Here is a 20,922-nt window from a genome sequence, read left to right on the forward strand (position 1 = left end):
GTCCATCACCAACTCCCAGAGTTCACTCAAACTCAAGTCCATCGAGTCGGTGATGCCATCCAGCCATCTCATCCTTTGTCGTCCCCTTCTCCTCCTGCCCCCAATCCCTCCCAGCATCAGAGTCTTTTCCAATGAGTCAACTCTTCGCATGAGGTGGCCAAAGTATTGGAGTTTCCGTTTTAGCATCATTCCTTCCAAAGAACCCCCAGGACTGATCTCCTTAAGAATGGACTTGTTGGATCTCCTTGCTTTGGTGACATACAAACACACATTATATACATGTGTATCCATTGTCTACCCTTCATCTGCCTCAGGGAAGTGGGGAACTTGGAGCCCAGGGATCAAGGATGGCAGACTGAGAAAGACATTTCCCCAGGTTCCTGCATGAGGACAGTGGGTTCAGGGTACCTGGTTTCCCCTGAATATGACCCAGCGCCGAGTAGCACAGCACACTCTGAGACAAGTTAGAGATCCCAGAGACGGGGCCCAAGCAACACAGGAACACATGGCTAGCATCAGAGAGGAAAAAGCACCATGTGCAAGAATTTTTCCCAAAGCTCTAGTAATCACAGTAGTTGGTAGGGACCCTTGGCCCAACCCTGACATTACACAGACCAGAAAACTGAAACCAAAGAGGGAAGAGATTTGCTGAGATCACACAGGTGGTGAGAGGTAAAGCTGGAGACAAGAGTCCTTGACAGTCTGTCCAACACCCATTCTCCAACACAATGAATAAGCAGAATGGGTACGACAGGAATAGAGCCTGTCCATTGCCAGATGTCAAAGCAAGTTTGGTCAGTATCCTCTCTGTCCAGGTGACATGTGCTAAATCAAACTAAAATTTAACTTGAATATAGAGGCTTAAATTGTGCTGTCTGACTTTGGAACCAGGTCTTGGAATCCAACCTCTAGTGGGGGAAGCCCGGGTGTACCGCCTCACCTGCCTGACCGTGTGGGAAGATAATCTCTTTGCATTGTTAATGGGCTCCTAACCTTGGCTGCTTAAGGGTTACAGTTGAGCTGCTCAAGGACTGGGCTATGAGACAAGAACTCTGTACTCTGGGTCCCAATAACTGTCCACCACATGGCCAGTGTCTGCCAACAGAGAAAGGAGGCCAGTTTTTGTTCTGAATCTCATCTGTCCTAACAGGAAAAAGGTGCCCAGCTCTATTTCTTCATCCTGGAGAAATGAACCAAGCCCTCTCTTTTTAGGCTCCTACCTTAACCCCACCTTCCCTGATACTTTATTCTTCCAACTTCTGATTCCTTCTGAAATTGAGTGCTCAGGTTTGACCCACATCCACCCTACTAGATGATTGCTGTTCCTTCATCTGCTTTCTGTCTTCATGTATTATGATTTGGGATTACAGATACATCCTAGTTTTATTGAAAATAGTGACAGAGCTTTTGGTTTTTGTTCTCTATATTTTTGGAGTGATGTTGAGATACCACATTTATTTATATTCCCCAAGTCTCTGCTTTGTTTTTCGACATAACTGTTAATTGTACTTTTTGGTTTACTGAATTCTCTAAATTTTCCACAGTGAAAATATATTACTTTAATAAGAAGAAAATGCACACACATACAGTGTTATTTTGAGACAAGAGGGCCCAAGAAGGCTTGGAGCACCCAACCTGGCATCTTCCTCCCTCTTGCTGGAGCTTCTTGCTGAGCCAGCTGAGCCAGTGAAGCCCCTTCTTCTTTCCCACTTTAGCTCCCTGATACTATGCAGCCATCCATGTGGCCTCAAGCACCTGCCAGAGAGCATCACACCCTCATCAGGGAGCACATTTCTGTTTTCCTCAGTTCTGGGCCAGGCTATGAAGTAGCCTGTGCCATCCATGCAAGCTAATTGCATGCAGTGTGGATCCTTTCCAGAGTTATGAATGGTCATTCCTCCAAAAACACAACAGGTTTTATGAACAAAGAATTCAGTGTGTGTATGTGTGTGCGTGCGTGCATGTGTGGTGTGTATTTTGCCATGACACATGGGGTTACCTCCCACTGTTGCCATTCCAGTCCCAGTGGCTGGGCACGCCACAGGAATTCTCCATGACTACTTCCTCCAGACCTGAACCATACCAGGCACATATGAGTGACCCCTGTGAAGCAGGCACCCTGGGCCCTGGAACACTCTTGAGCTTCCCTGTCTCTACAAAGTCCAAGGGAATCCAAAGCCCCAAGATCTAGCACAGACCCCTACAAGCTCTGCATTCACAGGGTGAGCAGGAATCCCCAGAAAGGCTCATATGTCCGCTGAGCTCTGACTGGGCTCTGCCTCAGCCTGAGGCCACTGCTGTCGCCCTTGTCCCGGTGAGCACAAAGTTCTCCAAGACACATGGGCCTGGAATGCTCTTTTCTTCCTCCCCCTCTCCTCCCCAAGACTCTCTGCCTCCTCTTTCCCCAGGATCTCACACTTTACAGCCTATCCTACAAGTAGATTTTGCTGGGAATCCTGTAAGAATTGATCCAGCCAATTAAGTTACGAAATTGCTCTCTAAATTTATCATGTCCATCAGTCTCATCCAAAATGGAAGCACTGATTTCCTGGGCTGAGACTTTGAGGCTATTTTGATTTAATCCAGCAAAAACTACAGCAGGCTTCCCCCACCTCACAGGCTTACTCATTTCTCAGTCAATTTTGATTTATTAAACTCAGCAGTGTAAATACCTCATAAAATACCCCTTATTAATACTCCCCTGCGGGACTCAGATATTTCCACTGTGGAGCCTGACAGTGCTGCTAAGGGAACAGGCAGGCATTTCCTGTTGTACTGCCTTGAGTTTTCTGTGTCCCTACTTGTGAATTTGTTTATCTGTAACCTCTTTTCCAACAAGGGTTTAGGGCAACATGTGTGTGGAGATTTATTCACAAATGGCAACTTATCCTCTATTAAAGTCAAACTCTACCTGGGTCATCTGCCCCACCATGAGAAGACCATCTGTCACCCCAGTGCATTACCCTAATTGATCAGACGATGCCAAGAAGAGCCCACAAACATATGCACAAAGACAACGTTACATTTGGAGACTGGGTATCATCTTTAATTAATCATGCCACAGCCTAACATCCTTTTTGTTGCTGTAGCAGATTGTGATTGTGTGTGTACGTGTGTGTATGTTCCTGAACAGATGAGGGGCCAGCACAGACTCCCAAGCAGGTCTCAGCCAACAGCTACATCGAGCAGCAACGGGAAGGCAGTCTCCAGAGCAGCATGGGGACTGGACTCCCGCCTTCCTTGCTCCTGGGCTACCATTTGTGCACTCTGAAGGAAAGGCTGAGGGATGTGCCAGCCCAGATTAAAGGACTTCTCAGCAAAGATCAGCCTCCAGCCCCTAGTCCCCACTGCCTCTGACCGGAGGGACGTCCCTGGGCCATGTTCAGACTGCTAGGAGAAGGTGGACAGCCTGGGCCAGCCTTGGTCCCCATGTCATACTGGGGCAGCACCACGATGGCCCAGCCCTGGGCAGAGAATCCAGAACTATTAGGGCCATTAGATTAGTTTCTTTCCAAGATAATCGGGATGCGCCTCAGGCCCTTCCTGGGGCCAGCCAGAGAGGGGCAGACTCAGCCCATGAGAGCCACACAGGCCATCATTTCCAGCCCAAACCTAAGAGCCTGCCTTCCTGATGCCTCACACTCCAATTCCCTCACACGCCTAGCAGGTCCACAGCCCAGACATGGCAGGGGAGATCAGCATGATGGTGGGTTGCAAGCAGGCCATGAGAGACCTGGGCTGAGCCAGAACTGCAGCCACGTGCCAGCCTGAAGCCAGCCCTCTCCCCCATGGTCACTGCCAGCCAGAGCTCTCTGAAGCCGGATGGGACCCCTGCAAGGCAAGGCAGCAAGTTCCTGGCCTACTGCAGAGGGAGAACACCAAACTGGCTCCACCGTCCCATCGCCACCTGCTCTGTGCCTTTGGAAGGCAAGGAGCCCAAGTCCCCAGGACAGTGATATCAGCTGTTGGGGAAGCACCGTTGTCCAGGTGAGGCCTCAGGCCGGAAGCTGTGTTTGTTCAGTGGGCTTGGGTAGTAGGTGGTCGTGTACACGTTGGTCTGCTGCAATGGGTAAAAGTTGGCTCTGTCATCAGGGATCAGGTTATTCTTGTTCAGGGTCTGTGGGAGAAGGAAGGAACCAGAGAGGAAAGGGTGAAAAGGAGAGATGGGGCAAGGGAACAGGCCAGAGCAAGGAAGTCGGGAGCCCGGCAATGAGAGAACATTCTGGCTGTTGACACAGTGTTCTATTTATAATACCACTGCCCCCTCTGAGAGCCCATCCCAGTGATGCCCAGCTTAGGGCCAGGACCCCTGCACCCTTCACCCAGCCCCTGCTTCTACAGGAGGGCTCCCACCTTGAATTCCATGGGTGTGTACTTCTCATTCTTGGGGGTGCCCCCACCCTTGTAGTGCAGGTGGTTGGGGGTGGCGGGATGGACGAGCGTGGACTCCTGGGACTGGTGCTGGCAATGTTGGCAGGACAGGTACACCGCCAAGGTCAGCAGCCCAGAGCCCAGGAAGCAGGAGATACCTGTGGCCACCAGGTGGATGAGACTGAACCCTGGGAGAGCAAGAGGCCAGAAGTAAGGAAAGGGCCACTGTGAAGACCCCCCCACCAACTGCCTTCTGAGAGGAGGCTCTGAGACATAAAGGGCTTTCAGGCCAGAGCTATCAGAAACAAGAGGGCCAAGTGGCCTTTTCAGCAGGGACCTGTCTCACAGGACCACCTGTGGCTTGGGTCAGAGGCAGCCAGTGGTGTAGAGTTGCGTGACTCCCCTTGAATACAGACTAGACAACCACTTCTTAGTTGGGGGACAAGGGTGGAACTGCCTGGACTCCCCTACATATGGTCTAAAGCAGTGCAGGACCTCAACAAGGTCTGCGTGTCTAGAGCAAGAAGTAGACTCCAGATTTTGGAGTAGGTGGGCCTCCTCCTTGTAGGGGCGGTGGTGGGTAGAAATACAGCGTTGTGAGCTGGGGCAGGTTCCTTTTACCTGCACAGCTGGTGGCCTCATCTACACTGGAGGCAGGCAGGATCACTGCACAAAGACAAGCAGAGTGGGTGTCAGAGGCAGGGAGGGGAGGGGATGGGCTCTTAGGGCTCAGTATGTCTCTCTCGAAGGACCCCTGGGTCAGCAGTAACCTGTGGGACTGGGACTGGCGACTTTCACTCCCCTTTGTGTCCCCCGGAACCTCACCTCTAAGAAGGGTTGGCCCATCCACTAGATGAGAAGGGACAGAGGCCCAAAGTGTGTGGACGTCCCACTCTGGTGTTTCATCCCGCAACCCCCAGAATAGTTCAGAAGGGGAAGGAAGTTGGGGACTCAGAGCAGAAAGGGTGGGTGTGAAGGTGCTGGCTAGAAGACCCACCGGGAATCTCGCTGTAAGGGCAGGGGCGGCTCTGGCTGCTGTTTCCAGAACAAGCGCTGGGCCCAGGGACCAGCTCCTCACAGTGCCTGTCACGGCTTTGCACTCCGTCCTCAGCGCATGCACTCCACTCAGACCACGGTGACCAGCCTTCTGTGGGTTGTGGGTTGGGATGAAGTTAACTCCTCAGATCTCACAGTGGGGATGGCCAGGCTCCACAGTTGCTCCCCAGATCCTGCCAGATGCACTCAGTACCTGGGCAGGCCTGTGTGGCACACAGCGCCTCCTCCGTGTGCAGCCCGAGACAAATGTCCTCGCCGGGGGAAGGCGCGGGGCTGGTACAGGAACGGGTGCGTTGGTAGTGGCCGCCACCGCAGGAGGCGGAGCACGGGGACCAAGCAGTCCAGCAAGACCAGGCACCCCTCACTGCAAGGCATGGGGTGTGTGAAGAGGGGCCGCGGGTGCAGGCAGGGCCCAAGGCAGTCTTTTCCCCGTCCCAGGTCACTCTGCCTGGGCCACCCCACCCCTACAGCCCACTGTGAGGGAGTGCCCCCTTCCTTCAGGGGAGGCAGGGGAAATGCAGGCTGCAGAGAAGACCCCCAAAACCAACTCCATGTCAAATTAAGCACCTTCTCTGGCTAACCCATTAGGGAAGAGAAAACAGCAGCACAGAGGGTGAGGAAATGCCTGGTCCCTGGGAGTTGCTGCTGTGTCCATTTTCAGGGGCCAAAGAAATTGCTCTGGGGCCCCGTGTGCAGAGTGGGCGGGGAGGAGTGGTCTCCACGCTTGAGCTGAGGCCTGGGGATGCCTGGGAGTTCCCTGGGCGAGAGGTTCCCTGGGCAAGATTCCTTGGTGGAGGGTTACCTGGACAAGCGTGCGGGTTGCAGTCCTGATACTCGGCGGCGTCACCCACGCAGGGCAGGCCACCGTTGCGGGGCTCGGGGTTCGTGCATGTTCTCTTGCGGACGCGGAAACCCAGCTCACAGTCCCGGGAGCAGGAGGACCACGGGCCCCAGGCGGCCCAGCCCCCGCTCACCATGAGCGGGGAGGCGCCCCCGCTGCGCAGGAGATCCTCTACCAGGGCTGGAGGAACAGAGGGGGCTGGCTTTAGCCAAAATGTTAAGTCGCTTCAGTCGTGGAGTAGGCTGCCATGCCCTCCAGGGAATCTTCCCAACCCAGGGATCGAACCAGCATCTCTTACATCTCCTGCATTGGCAGGCATGTGCTTTACCACTAGCGCCACCTAAGCCTTCTCCCAAACCACAACCCTTCCCCGCCCACGCGTCCCCCAGCTCTCACTCCACCTCCCCCTACTTCCCCGCCCCCATCGCCCTGGGGCTGTACCGTCAGTGTCGCAGGCTCCTGAGCCGTCCGCCGGGCAAGTTCGGGTTTCCATCCTCCTCCGGCCAAACTGCAGCCCGTGAGGATCCGGCAGCGGCGCGCGGCAAGTGAAGCGGAAGCGCTGCTCCTGCCGCGCCCCGCCCTGGGTCACGTTCACCGGCAGCCACGGCGTCCACGGCGTGTTGCGCCGCACTTCGGGGCAGGCCTCGGGGTTGCACGTCTTGAACTCCTTCGGGGTGAGATCCGGTGCTGTTTCACAGGCGTGCAGACCCTGGCCTGCCCCTGCGCTCCGATCCCGCCCCGTCTGCCCTACCCGGGGCTGCGGGTCCAAGCATCCCGCGCCCGCCCCCGCCTCGGCCGGACCCTCACCACGCCGCAGCCCGGGCAGGAGTTGCCGTTCTCACAGGTCCGGCGGCGCGACTGCACGCCGCCCCCACAGTTGCTGCTGCACTTGCTCCAGGAGCCCCAGGATGCCCAGAAGATGGGCACCGGGCAAGGCGTGTTTTCGTTACAGAACCTGAGGTGCAGAACGGGAGGAGTCATTACTCCTCCTTTTCCTATGAGAGGTCACTGGGATTGTGAGACTTGGGAAAATTGGGAAAACGAGGGTCCATTGGATCACCCGGAGAATCCAGACCACCTTCTGGGGGGCCCGGGAAGTCGGGGACCTCGGGGCTGGCTTGTCGCGGAAACCTCCAGCCACACCCTAGCTCACCGCTCCTCCCGACTCTTGCCCACGCAGATGCGGCCCCCGTGGCGCGGCGCAGGGTTGCTGCAGCTTCGCTGACGGACCTGGAATCCGATCCCACAGGAGGTGCTGCACAGGGCCCAAGACGACCACGGTGTCCATGCCCCGTTCCTGGTGGGGCCAGAGGGGGCAGAGACAAAGACCCTCTGAGTCCTAGCCTCGCCCATCTAATCACATCTGCATAGATGAGTTCTGTATTGTCAGGACTTGCCATTCACGGGAAATACAATAGCTCCTAACCAAACCATCTCAGGAATGACGTACTCCTGCATTCATTTGTTCATTCCTCGAACATAGACTGAAGCCTTCTTCTAGACATCAGGCTGTCCTCATGGTTAGAGCACAGAGACAGGACATGGCCTCTACTTGCAGGACAAAGGACATCTTCTCTAGAGAAGCAGTCCTTTCCCATCTGAAGCCTTTGTTTCAGCCTTGTTGGCTGGCAGACCTTACAAATTTTGGTTCTACAACTAACTGGGTTTTTTTTAAGGCTGGGCGATTTATCCAAATCTTCTGTGTTTCATCATGCTCTTACCTTTAAAGTAAAGATACTGATTGTATCCTACTCCATGAGGGTGTTGTGATGGTTAAGTTAATAAATGGATATGAAATTATTTTAAGAGTGTCTGGAATTATGGATTATTTATTTTAACCACTTTAGGGAGTCCCCAGGTAGTAGGCGGCTCTCTCTCCCTCTCTCTCTCTACATATATATATAGAGAGACTCATTTAACCCTCCCAACAACCTTCAGGGAGGGCACCGTAACCCCCATTTAGAGAAGCTTAGAGTGATAGGTGGCTACCGCCATCCCATGCTGTCCTTCCAGTTGGGGACTGCAAGGCTTATTGAGGCTATAGATCGTCTGGGAGTGACTCCCACGCCTATCCAGACTTCCTCTTTGTGTGCAAAGCACCACCAGGCAGACACTTCTCTCCCGCTGGCGTGGAGACTCTCCCAGTGCTCGTTTCCTGCCTCAGACCTCAGCCACCTGTCCAGTCTCCTACACAGCCCTGAAGTATTTTCTGTGCCTTAGTGCATACACCTGGCTGGGATGATGCCCCATTTGCTCCATTCCCCTTACTCCATCCCAAGGCCACCGTGGGCAAGCCCTGTATCCTCACATACCTGGAGCAGTTGGCAATGTGAATGGCTGGCCCCAGGCAGTCGAGGCCCCCACAGCGGGGTCGAGGGGAGTCACAGGCTCGGGACCGACACAAGCAAGAGCCTGAGTTGTCCCCATCCAAGTGCTCACATGGTTGCCACGGTGACCATGGGCCAAAGCCCCCATCCCGAGTCACATTTCGCACCTGTGGACACACATTGGGAGCAGGACCCTGTCACCCAAGGCAGGGGCAGGGAAGACACAAGGTCCTAGGGCTGTGGGGACACTGATGGACAGTTGGCCTGAATTCGGGGGAAGAGGTCCCTGGTAGGGGCTACAAAAGGGTGCTCACAGGACATGCTGTGATGTTCTGGGTCCAGAGGCTCATGTTGGAGCTGTCCTCGAGAGTGCTGCAACGCTGCTGCTTTCCATCCCAGCCGCAGTATGGGTCCCGTGCCCCCAGGCAGGCCCTGCCAGACAGAGGTCCGGAGCCTCAAGCCCACTGGACTCCCACCCTCGTCTGCATCCCAAGAATATGCCTGGACACTCCTCTCTGGACACCCCTCTCATCCAGGTGTCTTCCACAATAGTAACTAAGTTCCTTGGCTACTTACTGTGTGCCAGGCATCATTTTAAGCACTTTAACAAGTGTGAATTAACTCAATGCAACAACTCAGTGAGGAAGGTACTGTTAATATCCCCATGTTATATGGAGGAAAACCAGAGCTAACCCTGGACTCACACTCTTACCCTCCAGAGCCCACACACTTAACCAAGAAACTACTGAGTCTGAATACTTGCCTGAGTCAGGGGCTCCACACTGCACATTTAGGGCCACAGGCGAAGATGTGGTGAGCAGAAACCCAAAGAGGCAGTACCTCCCTGCCAGACGCTATGATTATAGTGATGGAAAGGACCTTACAGATGATCTGAATCAGTGGTTCTCAACCCTGGCTGCACATCAGAATCACTAAAGGAGCTTTTTGAAAAGTACTGATACTTGGGCCCATCCCAGACTCCCAGAATCTCTGAGTGGATGGTAGGGGGTTTAAAAGCTTGTGGATGATTCTAGTGGGACCCAGGCTGGGAATCGTGGACATCCATAATACAACCTTTTTGTTAAACAAAGGAAGAAACAGTCACAGAGAAGGCAAGAGGTATTTCCCGAAGATCACACAAATTTTACATGACCGAGCTGGGGTTAGAATCTAGGCACCCCCTACCACCACCACCACCACCACCACCACCACCACACTCTTCCCCTTGCGCTTCTGCGTCCCAGCTGGAGGCTGTATCTGACTTCACACACCCATGGGCCCATGCCTTAAAGCATAGATGCAGGGGACATAATCCAGGGTCACCTGGACATCCACATGCTTGAGCTGCTCAGTGGCAGGGCCCAGAGTCCAGTGCACTAACATCATAAGAATAAGCTCAAACTGGGCTGGGGCAGGGGTCACATCCCAGGTCCCCCTTCCAGGCAGGCTGATCTCGTCGATCTTCAGTAAGCCAGGAGAGGAATGGTTCACACACCGATGCACGCCTCAAAGCCCCCGCTTCTCACATCCTAGGCTCCTCTCTTTCCTTTCTCCTTCTGACTTAGTCATTGTATCCTCTATAGTTTTTAACAACAAAAAATTGTATCTCTACCAATAAGACTTCAAGGAGGGAGGAAAAGAGTATGGGAATTAGGGAATCAGGATGTGCTATCCATTGCTAAGTAAACACAATCTCAGCTTCTGAAGCTGAAGGAAGTTCCCTCCAACACCGAGAGAGCCCACCGCCAATCTCAGGGGATACCCTGGGTCCCTTCTGCCTTTCTTTCCCCAACTCCCACTCCCTCTAACAAGGCCTGGCTGCTCCACAGCAGTGGGCCTGCTGCGCACAATCTAGGAGCGCACTGAGAGTGGAGCAGAAATCGGCGGGTAGAAAGCAGAAGAGGCTTGGGGTGAAGGCGGTGCCGCACGGCAAAGAGGGTGGGGGAGCCCACGCCACGACCTCAGTCCGCAGAGGGATTTTCTGTTGGCCAAAGGCTGCCTGGCACTGAAGGGACACACAAAGGAGTCAAGGGGCTGACGCTTTTCGTGTCTCTAGGATAGAATCTTCCTTTTCTCTTGAAGCTTCAGGGAAAATCACCTGTCAGGGGAGTTCTTTATTTTCGGTGAGTTCAGTAGGCCATATCAGGCTCCAGAGAGAAAAGAAGTTATATGAAGACCTTATAAAGAAGAGAGTGGGGCTCCTCTCCTCGCCAGAGGAGATCAAAGACAGTGCTGTCTCTTGCTCCAGTAACTTATGACCTCATATAAGTGAGACAATGCCTGGGGTTTCAGTGACTGCCAGCCTCGATGATTGCCAGTAAGCACACCATGGCCCACCTGGAAATCCAGAATGCTCATCTGTTGCTATGTTGCTATGTTTCCCCTTTGTTCTCTCAAGGAAAATTTGTGTAAATTATACAATGTACAGGTGCTCATGTTTTCATTCAGGATCAATGGTTTGGTCTGGGGGTGTTTCACCAGCAAATGAGTCAAACTAGACGTCATGGGACTAAATACAAAACATGTGCAAAAGTAGTCCTAGCAACCGGTGCTTTTGAGGTTCTGCTTGCCCGCTGATGTTTGGGCCAAATTTGCTGTGAGCAGATTCAGTCAATCAGAACGCAGTAAAGCCCATTCCTGAGTGTATTTGCCTCAGCTCTCAGAAATGGGTATCAAACTCAAGAAGCACTGACATGGTACTCCACAAGCAGTACAGATTAAATAATAAAAAGAGAACTAGCCATGACTAGTGATTAATAATATGATTCTACCCATCAAAAACAACCATATGCTAGAAGAGAGAACGGATAAGAGTAGAAATTTGAATTGATTTATACAAGGTAAAAACAGAAGATTCTGGAGGAATGCACTTTGCCTCACGCTACTGCTTTCATCTAGGGCCTAACCAGTTCTAGAACAGTTGTTCCCCGTCTTGAGTACAAATTAGAATCTCCTGGGGATTTTTTAAAACAGCTTAAGCAAACAAAACAAAACCCCTCCTATTTCTGGGCCTTCAGGACTGGAGTAAGCCCAGGCACTGGCGCCTTTGAAATATTCCTCAGGTGATTATAATGAATAAGAGCCTTTAGAATCGCTTTTCCAGGGCCACTTTTGTCAGGGTTCCCAAGTCAAGAGATGAGGTATCCTGTATTTCTAACCCATGACAAGATAAAGAGCAAAGAAACACACAGAGCAGATGCTGGCCCCAGCCCCTCAGTCAGGATCCCTCACCCTCAGCCTCTCCTGCACTCAGTCCTCCCAGAGAAGAAAGGAGAGCAGATTCTCCACGGACACACCTGCCCTGCCCTGGCCCAGGTTGCCCGAGGGGACCTGCGAGCCTCCCCTGGCACCAGCGCCTGAGCTCTTTGCTTGTCCACATTTGCTGCTTTCGACCAAAGGCCACTTCAAAGCTTCCAGAGCAGAGAATGTCCTTAAGAAAATTAAAGCTCCAAGCAGAGGAGAGTTAAAGTGTGTCTCTGATGGCAGGAATGGGTGGCAGTTAAGAGTTCCTTTCATAAAGTTAGCCATCAGACCAATAATATATCACCATGTCTTTTTTACTGCAGTGTCTCAAGCAGTCATTACAAAAGGGAACAGGTTCATTCCATGGGCTCAGAAGTAGGACAAAGATGGATGGTGGAATTTACAAGGAGGCCGATTCCAACACCGTGTAGCCATAGTTTCACAATGGGAGCTGTCCACGGTGGAGCGTGGGAGCAAGTGGCCATTACTTAAAATGGCAGTGGAGGGAGCCCAGACCCTCTGCCAGGGAGGGAGGTTGGGATAAGCTGGCAAGACAGGCCCCTCACTCCAGGGCGGCTTGAAGGAGGAAGGGGGCTGTTCTTCAGGCATAAAACACTGCTTCGTAGATCTAGTCAGCATTCATTCCTTCTGCTCCTTCTCCTGTGAGCCCTGGTCTCCCTGTGGTCAGCTCAGTGTCCTTGTCATGCCCCATGGGGCTGAAGTTTGCCTGAGTGAAAGGAGGGATCTAGAGACAAGTCCCTGGATTCTGGACAGAGGAGGGGCCCTGAAGGAGCCTCTGCTTACCTGTCCTCAGCTTCTTGCCAGCTTTGGAAGAAATGAGGAAAAAGGAAAGAAATGTCTATCGTGGAACACAGTAGAACCCTGGGACAAACTGCCTCGCTCCAGCACACATTCTGATACAGTGTGATGGGCAGGTGGCTCCCAGACTCCCGGAGTGCACAGCCTGCTGGCGGCACGGGCTTACTCTGTTCATCCTGTTAACTTCTCATTAACGAGACCACACGTTTTACATCCACCTGCAGCAGTACAGTAGAGTTTCTACTGTGCACACCAAGGCCTCTTATCAGAAGTATTAGATTCCGAACTGACCTCTGTCTATCTCTCTGTCCCACCCGGCCATGCTCCGTGACCTCCCTGTCCCCCGTCTGCAGCACCACGTGCATGGGGAAGCAACTGGCACCATCCTTCCTTTCATCCACTGCAGCCCCCATTACATCATATCTGGCCCAGAGCCACAGCAGCTCACCCTGGCCAACCATCTGCCCTGCAACAACGCTGCTCGCCACTGTCTGCTTGATCTTTGTAAAACACCTATTCACACTGCCCATCACTCTACTCCCCTGCTCAAAGACCACTTCAGTGCCCCCAGTCACAGAATTCAAGTCAAAATCCTCCCTTGGCATTCTTAGCTGGCCTCAATCTACTTTCCAGTCCCACTCCTCTCCTGCACCAACCTCCTCTCAAGGCCAAACAATCAATCAGCTTCAGGATCAGTCATGTGTGGAAGGCCACTTTGCCTGGGGCTGGGTGTGGCCCCCCTGGTGGAGTATAGAAAATACTGGGACACTGGGTTTACCTTCGAGGATTTACATCCCCTTAAAGAATAGGGTATATGTGAAAAGTTTAATAATGACACAAGAGTTAAAGAAGACAAGATACGAGGGAAACACCATGATTCATTGCCAAGCAGTGCTGTCTGTATTCAATGTCACAGATCCTGAGACTCCAGAGAGCCCAGGAGGCTGATGGCCCCTAAATGCATTTGCAGAGATAAAAAAAGGAACTAGGACACTAGTTACCAATGATGACTCACTTGCTGGACTAGGTACTTCGTAAGCATTATTCCCAATCCTTACAGTTTGTTTGCCAAAATTAAATAGCATGCGTCTTAAGTCACTTCCCTGGTGGCTCAGATGGTAAAGCATCTGCCTGCAATGCAGGAGACCCAGGTTCGATTCCTGGGTTGGGAAGATCCCCTGGAGAAGGAAATGGCAATCCACTCCAGTATTCTTGCCTGGCAAATCCCATGGATGGAGGAGCCTGGTGTCCATGTGGTTGCAAAGAATCACACATGACTGAGCGACTTCACATAAGTCACTTCAGTAGTGTCTGACTCTTTGCAACCCTATGGACATAAAATGGGTCCGTGACCTGCAGGAATAACTATTGAGGTGTGTTTGGTGCTTGAACTCCGAACAGTATACTCTTACATACTTTATCCAGCTGATTCTCCAGTACCTCCTGGAGCTGATTTTGTACATGTTAGAGGTGGGAAAGGCAATGGCAACCCACTCCAGTACTCTTGCCTGGAAAATCCCATGGACAGAGGAGCCTGGTAGGCTGCAGTCCATGAGGTCGCGAAGAGTCAGACACGACTGAGAGACTTCCCTTTCACTTTTCACTTTCATGCATTGGAGAAGGCAATGGCAACCCACTCCAGTGTTCTTGCCTGAAGAATCCCAGAGACAGGGGAGCCTAGTGGGCTGCCGTCTATGGGGTCACACAGAGTCGGACACGACTGAAGCAAATTACCAGCAGTAGCAGCAGAGGTGGGAAAACTGAATGTCTGAAGATCTGTTCAGCTATTATGGCCTAAAATGTATCTCCCAAATTCATGCATTCAAGTCCTATCCCCTGGTATCTCAGTGTGTGTTAGTTGCTTCAGTCATGTCTAAATCTTTGCGACCCAATGGACTGTATCTTGTCAGACTCCTCTTTACATGAGAGTCTCCAGGCAAGAATACTAGAGTGGAAAATTAAATTGTTTCATCACAATTTCCCCCTATTTTCACACTGAGAAAGCCAAAGTTCAAAAGGTTCAGTAACTTGCTCAAGATCATACAGCTGGTGGAGCCCAGGTGTATCCAATTCCACCACTCAAGCCCCTTGCATTATACCCCTGTCTCTGCCCACACGTCAGTCAGATTAACCTCAAGGCTTCTCTCACCAACCAGAGTCCTAAGAGAAACAAGTGTTCCAGGCCTTGTTTCATCTGGCCTCCCTCTTCTCACGCTGACAGCCTGCAAAGAACTCTGAGCGCGGGAGGGCTTAGCACGTTTGGTGCTTTGCTGTTGGAGCCCTGCATTAGGACTGAGGGAAGTTTGGGTGTTTGCCCACTGCCTTCCACTCCCAGCCCACCCCCAACCCCACCCCCTGTCAACCCATGACCTTCCAGCCTCCTCTCCAGCCCTCCAGGCCCATCCTCAGGTCCTAGCACCCTCCACCGGGACTGGACAACAGCCATTGGCAGCAGGCATGCCATTTGTCTCCCAAATCTTGAGAACAGATGGGCACAGCCAGGAGGTCCCTGTGTTGCAAAGGCCACAGGAGCCCACGGGGCCTTGGCTATACCAGCTGCAGGCAATTTTTTATTATCTCCATAATGGGGGAGGGGGGGCAGCTCAGGGTAGCCTCCAGTGGTTAGGAGTCTGAGATACATCTGTGTTTGGCTTTGGGACAGGGTTTGTTTCCCCCTTAAACGCCAGTGTCATTGTTGTCAAATCTGTGGATCCACGAGAAGCTAAGGTTTGGAGAACTGATGGCAGAAGCAGCCAGGATGTCGGGTCTCCACTTGGCTCCTCACCTCCACCCTACCCACGCCAGATCTCTCTGCCTCTTCTAAGTGGGGAAGTTAGAAGGGCAAACTTGGGGAGCATAGCCTCCCATCTGCCCTCACATCTGGGTAGTAAGTGCTGTGGTTTCAAAGATAAAGGCCCCTCTCTGAACTGAAGGGACTTGAGAGTAAATCGGCTGGAGATGGCCGCCAGGCCTTCACTATGGGCTTGACAACAGGGATAACAACAGCCACCACCTTGTGCTCAACACATCCTCCTCCTAGGGAGAGTGATAAGTGGTTTGCGCAGATTACCCCAACCAGCTTTCACAAAAACCCTGCAAAGATTTATGAGGAGGAAACCGCGGCTCAGAGAAGTTGAGTGACTTGTCCAAAGGCACACAGTCCGTGACTGCGTCAGGATGCCACCCCAGGGGGACCTTGACTCCGAAGCTCCATCTGTTGGATCTCCAGTTCCCAGGGAGATCGACAGAGATCGGCGCTGGGAATCCGGCTCGCCAGCCCGCCCGCCGTGGCGCGGTGCCCACTCACCCCTGGCTGCGGTAGGCGGCACACCTCTCCAGCGGGACGCGCAGCACGCCATCGCTCAGCCCCACGAAGAGCGCGCGGGCGCTGTGCACGATGCGCAGGCTGCGCAGTGGCTCCCGGCGCCCGGGGGGCAGCACGTGCAGCTCCTCCAGGTAGCAACCGCGGAGGCTGCGGCTCGTCGTGGACAGTGCCTTCAGGATGGTGCCCGACTCTGGAGGGACCAGATCAGGGTGGCCTTGAACCTCAGGGTGGCCCTGGAACCTCGCAGCCCAGTCGCCCACCCCTCCACCCCCTCCCACCCGGAGCACCGGCGGGGCGGGGTGGCCTCACCCGTGCCGATGTAGAGCACGTGGTAGAGCGTATCCTTGGTCTGCACAAGGTCCACCACGAGGTGTGAGAAGCGCACGCTGTCTTGGGTGACGCAAGGCTCCGGTGTCACGGGCTGCACAGCCTCACTCATCAGGAACAGGCGCTGTGCGTCCTGCAGGCTGCGCTCCGTCAGATTCTCGTTGGGGCCCACCTCCGGCAGGGTGCCGCACTGCGGCGGGGAGCCGGTCACACGTGCCCAGCCGCCGGGCTGCCATGATCCCGGGTCCCCTCCTTCTTCCTCCCTACCCAGTCCCTGATTCTCCAAACCCTGCTCCCCACCCCCAACATCCCCGCTAGGGGTCCTGCACTCTCTTCCAGGAAGATACCTCATCTTTGGGAACTAAGGGACAGTAAAGCTGGGAAAATGGGGGAGGAGGGATGTACCAGGAGTGGAGAGGGCAGGGAGATGAAAAGGAGGTTTGATTATCCAAAAGCTGATCATATGAGTGTAGATAACATGTGTCCTGTTATTTTATGCTGTCTCTGTCGGTGCACTCCTCATCCCGCCACGTTGGGCCAAGCCCTGCCTTCCCTCTCCCGTGTCCCTCTCATCTCAAAGTTCTTACCCCTTCTAAACCAAAACTGGAGGGCAACTGTCATTTACTGAGCATGTCAGGTGCGTATCATTCTAGGGATCCTGGTCAGGTGCATGTCAACCCTCCAACGTATCTATGAGGTTGGTGGTATTATCCCAATGTGCCAGATCAGGGTAAAGGGACTCACGGAGGTTGAGTGACTTGCCTAAGGTCACACATAGAGAGGGCTAGATCTGGGTCAGGACTGTATGACTGAGAAGCCTGAGGTCTTTCCCTGCTCCGCTCTGTCCCCTGGGCAGGAAGTTGGACGGATATGAAAGTCAACCATCTGTATTTTTCTTTGTCCTGTGGCTCTTCCTGCTTCTCCATCACACACTGGGGATGCTCATACCACCCTGTCTAGGCTCTGACCAGTCCTGGTACTCAGAGACCTTCTGGGCATCACTACCCATGCTGGGTAGACTGAGAGCAAACTCCTGGCCAGACAGCTTGTGAGTGTGCCCCACACCCCCAGCCCCCCATACTGAGGAGGGCTGAGGTCCAACCTCCCTCCCTGTCAGGAGGTGAGGGGTCACAGTTAGAGATCGCTCAGAGCAGGCCGCCTTGCTCTGCATCCCATCCGCTCTTCCTTTCTCGCTCCACAGTCTTGAGGTTTCCACCCTCTTAGGGAACCCCTGCAGACCTCACAGATGGGCATAGACCAGCAGGGACACATTTGGCAGTTACACTAAGTAGTTGGGCATCAGCTTGTGGCTGATAGTCTGGGGCAGGGTGGTATGTGATGGGAGGGAAAGGGGAGGAGAAGCAGTACCTGGAAATTGGGGATGGGGTTGGCGATGGGGAGCCAGGCAGCCCTGGGGTTCTCCTGGTAGCGAAACGGGCCATTAAAAGCCTGGGAGATGGCACTGAGATTGAAGGCGCAGACAGCAGACGCAGCGATGCTGTTTCTGAAAGGCAAGAGATGGCGGGATGCTGCCTTCTCTGGAGGCCTCGGCACCCTCCCCTAAATCCAACCTCCAGCTGTCAAGTCAGTGTGGCACAGCTCCAAGGCTTACTAAGCACCTAGGTGAGTCTGGGGCCTTCTGTATCACGGGGATCTCACAGAAGGAGGAGATATGGTCCTTATGCTCTGGAAACCCCCCAGGAAAAAAGGAGCCATGGATGAGAAAAACTGGTGGATCCTTCTGTGCTTCTCATCCCCTTCCTTTATTCAGTGGGAGGGCAAACAAAGTCAATGGTTTTCGAACATTTTAGTTCATGGTCCACCATACATTTTATATGACAACTCAGTATGACACACACATACTATAGACATACACATTTGCAATGCGTTTTCATGAAACAATGTATCACCTTACTAAATACATTATCCTCTGATTTTTTTCCAGTCAATTCTGTTTTATTATTTTATTAAAAAAATAAAAACAACAACCTGGTTACCAAACCAGTGTTCTATGCTGCAGCTCAACACCTGCAGCCAGATGACCTCTCAGATCCCTTTCAGTCATAGAAACAAATGTTTCTCTGAGTCTGATGTGGACAGTTTGGAGAGAGGATACCAGTACACCAAATGTTACCAGGCTGTTCTCTGCACTTAGTCCCTCTCCCAAATATGTGCCTTTCACCACCACCACCCTCCCCCCCCATTCCCCCCCCCCCACCGCCTGGTCGCAGCCCCCACTCTCTTCCAGGACACCACACTGTCCCTGCACCATGTCCAGTTTCCTCTAATCCATCCTGCAAGTGGGAGCTGGAGTGACTTGCCAAATGCACATCTGAGCTAGCCCTTGTCCTGCTTCAAACCCTCCAATAACTTCTCCTTACCCTTAGGATATAGATCAATACCCTTAAAGCAGTCTACAAGGCCCTCCTGTCTATAATCCACCCATGCCTGCCCTTCAGCCAACTCTCGTGTCTTTCTCCTCCTCACCCACCAGGTTCCTGCCACACAGGTCTCCTCTCAGTTCCTCAAACATTTTTCCCCACCTTGAAACTTTGTGCATATTGTTCCCTCAGGCTGGAATGCTCCTGTCCCTTCGTTAATTCCCAGCCATCCTGTAGATATCACTTCCTACAGGAAGCCTTCCCTGATTATCACCCCTCCATAGTGATCATAGCTTCTCTGCACACTGCCCTTTCCCTCTGGAGATTTTCTTGCAATTAAAACTGGGCATTTAATAACAACCCTCTCGAGAACATAAGCTCCTTATAGGCAGAGTCAGGTCTGCTCTTGCTCACTGGCCTGTCTCCCACCCTCACCTCCATTTGACAAGAACCTGGGACATGGAGAAGGCACACAATACATAAACAGTTTGTGGTTTATACTAACATTGCTATTTTCCCCTGATGCCTTGCCCGTGACTCCTGCCCTCTGCTCACAGCTGCCTATCTTCTGCTGCTGACGGTGGACTGGTCACTAAGCCCCAGCTGTCAGCGCCCAGCTCCCAGCACATGGCTGTGTCGCATGTCTGTCCCCTAGCTTGGATGGCTTCTCTGTTCCAGCTTCCCTGCTTTCCCCTCCCCCTGTCCATCCCCTAAACCATCCATTCTGTGGCTAATCTGGCTCTCATCCAGTGCTGCTAGCTGGGCCCTAGGTAAGCAAACACCACTCTCTGCATCCTGTATTTCTGATGTCCTTACTGAGAACCCCCCTCAGCATGCTGGACAGCAAATTCATTTCTCGGTCTTTGCTGCCCATTCAGCATTCTCTGTACAAAAGTCACCTGAATGGATCAGCCTATACACAGAAGGAGGCAGTGGAGGACAGACTCATAATCTCAGTGGGGGGTTACCCTTCTAATTCCCAGCCTGTGTTTTCCAGGGCAGTCAGGATTGCGACAAGACTCTGCTGGTTAGATTTAGTGGGATCATGGCGTCCTGAAGTTGGAAGGGTAAAGTCCTCTCTGAGTGTCTCCTGTGGGCAGCTGGAGGACCCTCCCAGGGCTGTCACCCCCTCATCAAAGACAGCCTGCTGCACTTTCATCCCCAGCAAGTTCTTCTTTCATGGAGTCACAATCCAGCTCCTTTTATTTTCCTCACATCTGGCCTAGGCCTGCCCGTCACAGCAACCCAGAACAAGTGCTCACCTCTCAAGAGGCAGTGAGCCACAAAATCCTCAAAGGACCCAGGGCAGAAGGCATGGCCATCCCCATTTTACAGAAAGAGAAACGAAGACAGGGACTTGCCCGAGGCCGCCAGGCTGTGACGGCAGGTCAGAACTGGTCCCTGACATCCAGGGGAGAGTAGGAGGGAAGGCAGGGACTCACACGTTGGTGGTGAAGACCCCGTAGATGAGGTCCTGCTCGGGCAGGTGGAAGGCGCTCTGCAGCTCGTTGTAGTAGAAGGGGACCTCACCCGGGCGGGAGCAGTTGAGCCGGGCCTTCATGAACGTGGTCCAAGTGTCCTCCAGCAGGAAGCGGCCTCCCACATCGTTCTTGCACACGCGGGCCACCCGAGAGTACACGGTGCGTCCACAGTCGTGCTCCACTGCGTTCTCCCGCAGGAAGAAGTATGCAAACAGCCCGATGTCATAGGCTGCAACAAAGTTTGGCTCTGGGGACAGAAGAGGAACAAGGGGTGGGTCAGGCCACGAGGGAGGAAGAAGACAGAGCTGGGAGCACTCGACCACTTCCATTTCCTTAAATGGGCATCCTACAGCCCCCGCCAGCTTGGTGACCTGGGGGCGCTAACCCTGTTCCCGCCCTCAACACAAAGTGCAGTTACAACGATAGTTGACATGTATGACTGAGCACTCACGGTGCTCCAGACACTGCTGTACTTTATATGGATTAGCCCATTGGATCCTCTTAACAAGCTACATACTACATACTACGATTGTCCCCATATCACAGATGAGACCATTGTGGCACAGAGAAGTCAAGCATTTGCTCAAGGTCACACAGCTCATTAGTGGAGAATCAGGGATTCAACTCCAAAGGGCAAGAAACTCCTAATACCATCCCCCAATCTCTTCTTTCCTGTAACCTTTCCTCCTCATCAATTCCTAACTCTCTCTCCCCCCTCATAGTCTGCCGTCCATCTGCTCTGCATCCTCAG

The 20,922-nt window shown here is 53.0% G+C and overlaps 1 protein-coding gene and 1 non-coding gene across 2 annotated transcripts in view; one reads left to right on the forward strand and one right to left on the reverse strand.

Annotated features, from left to right (window-relative positions):
• Positions 1–3,900: 3,900 nt before the first annotated feature.
• The window catches only part of SEMA5B (semaphorin 5B), a 50,341-nt gene continuing 33,319 nt past the window's right edge, over positions 3,901–20,922 (reverse strand). The window contains exons 8-22 of the mRNA XM_068968484.1: positions 20,133–20,418; positions 17,678–17,813; positions 16,292–16,499; positions 15,965–16,172; positions 8,910–9,027; positions 8,581–8,762; positions 7,422–7,565; positions 7,076–7,223; positions 6,710–6,935; positions 6,230–6,448; positions 5,621–5,791; positions 5,369–5,518; positions 4,993–5,037; positions 4,354–4,559; positions 3,901–4,117 (exon numbers count right to left, since the gene is read on the reverse strand). Of these exons, the coding sequence (XP_068824585.1) occupies positions 3,959–4,117; positions 4,354–4,559; positions 4,993–5,037; positions 5,369–5,518; positions 5,621–5,791; positions 6,230–6,448; positions 6,710–6,935; positions 7,076–7,223; positions 7,422–7,565; positions 8,581–8,762; positions 8,910–9,027; positions 15,965–16,172; positions 16,292–16,499; positions 17,678–17,813; positions 20,133–20,418 (2,606 nt within the window). The 3' untranslated portion in view covers positions 3,901–3,958. The remainder of the gene's footprint in view (positions 4,118–4,353; positions 4,560–4,992; positions 5,038–5,368; positions 5,519–5,620; positions 5,792–6,229; positions 6,449–6,709; positions 6,936–7,075; positions 7,224–7,421; positions 7,566–8,580; positions 8,763–8,909; positions 9,028–15,964; positions 16,173–16,291; positions 16,500–17,677; positions 17,814–20,132; positions 20,419–20,922) is intronic.
• Positions 13,758–13,829, forward strand: TRNAC-GCA (transfer RNA cysteine (anticodon GCA)). Its single transcript has one exon. It is a non-coding gene; the product is annotated as a tRNA-Cys (tRNA).

This window comes from Capricornis sumatraensis, chromosome 1 (genome assembly GCF_032405125.1).
Source record: "Capricornis sumatraensis isolate serow.1 chromosome 1, serow.2, whole genome shotgun sequence".
Lineage (NCBI taxonomy): Eukaryota > Metazoa > Chordata > Mammalia > Artiodactyla > Bovidae > Capricornis > Capricornis sumatraensis.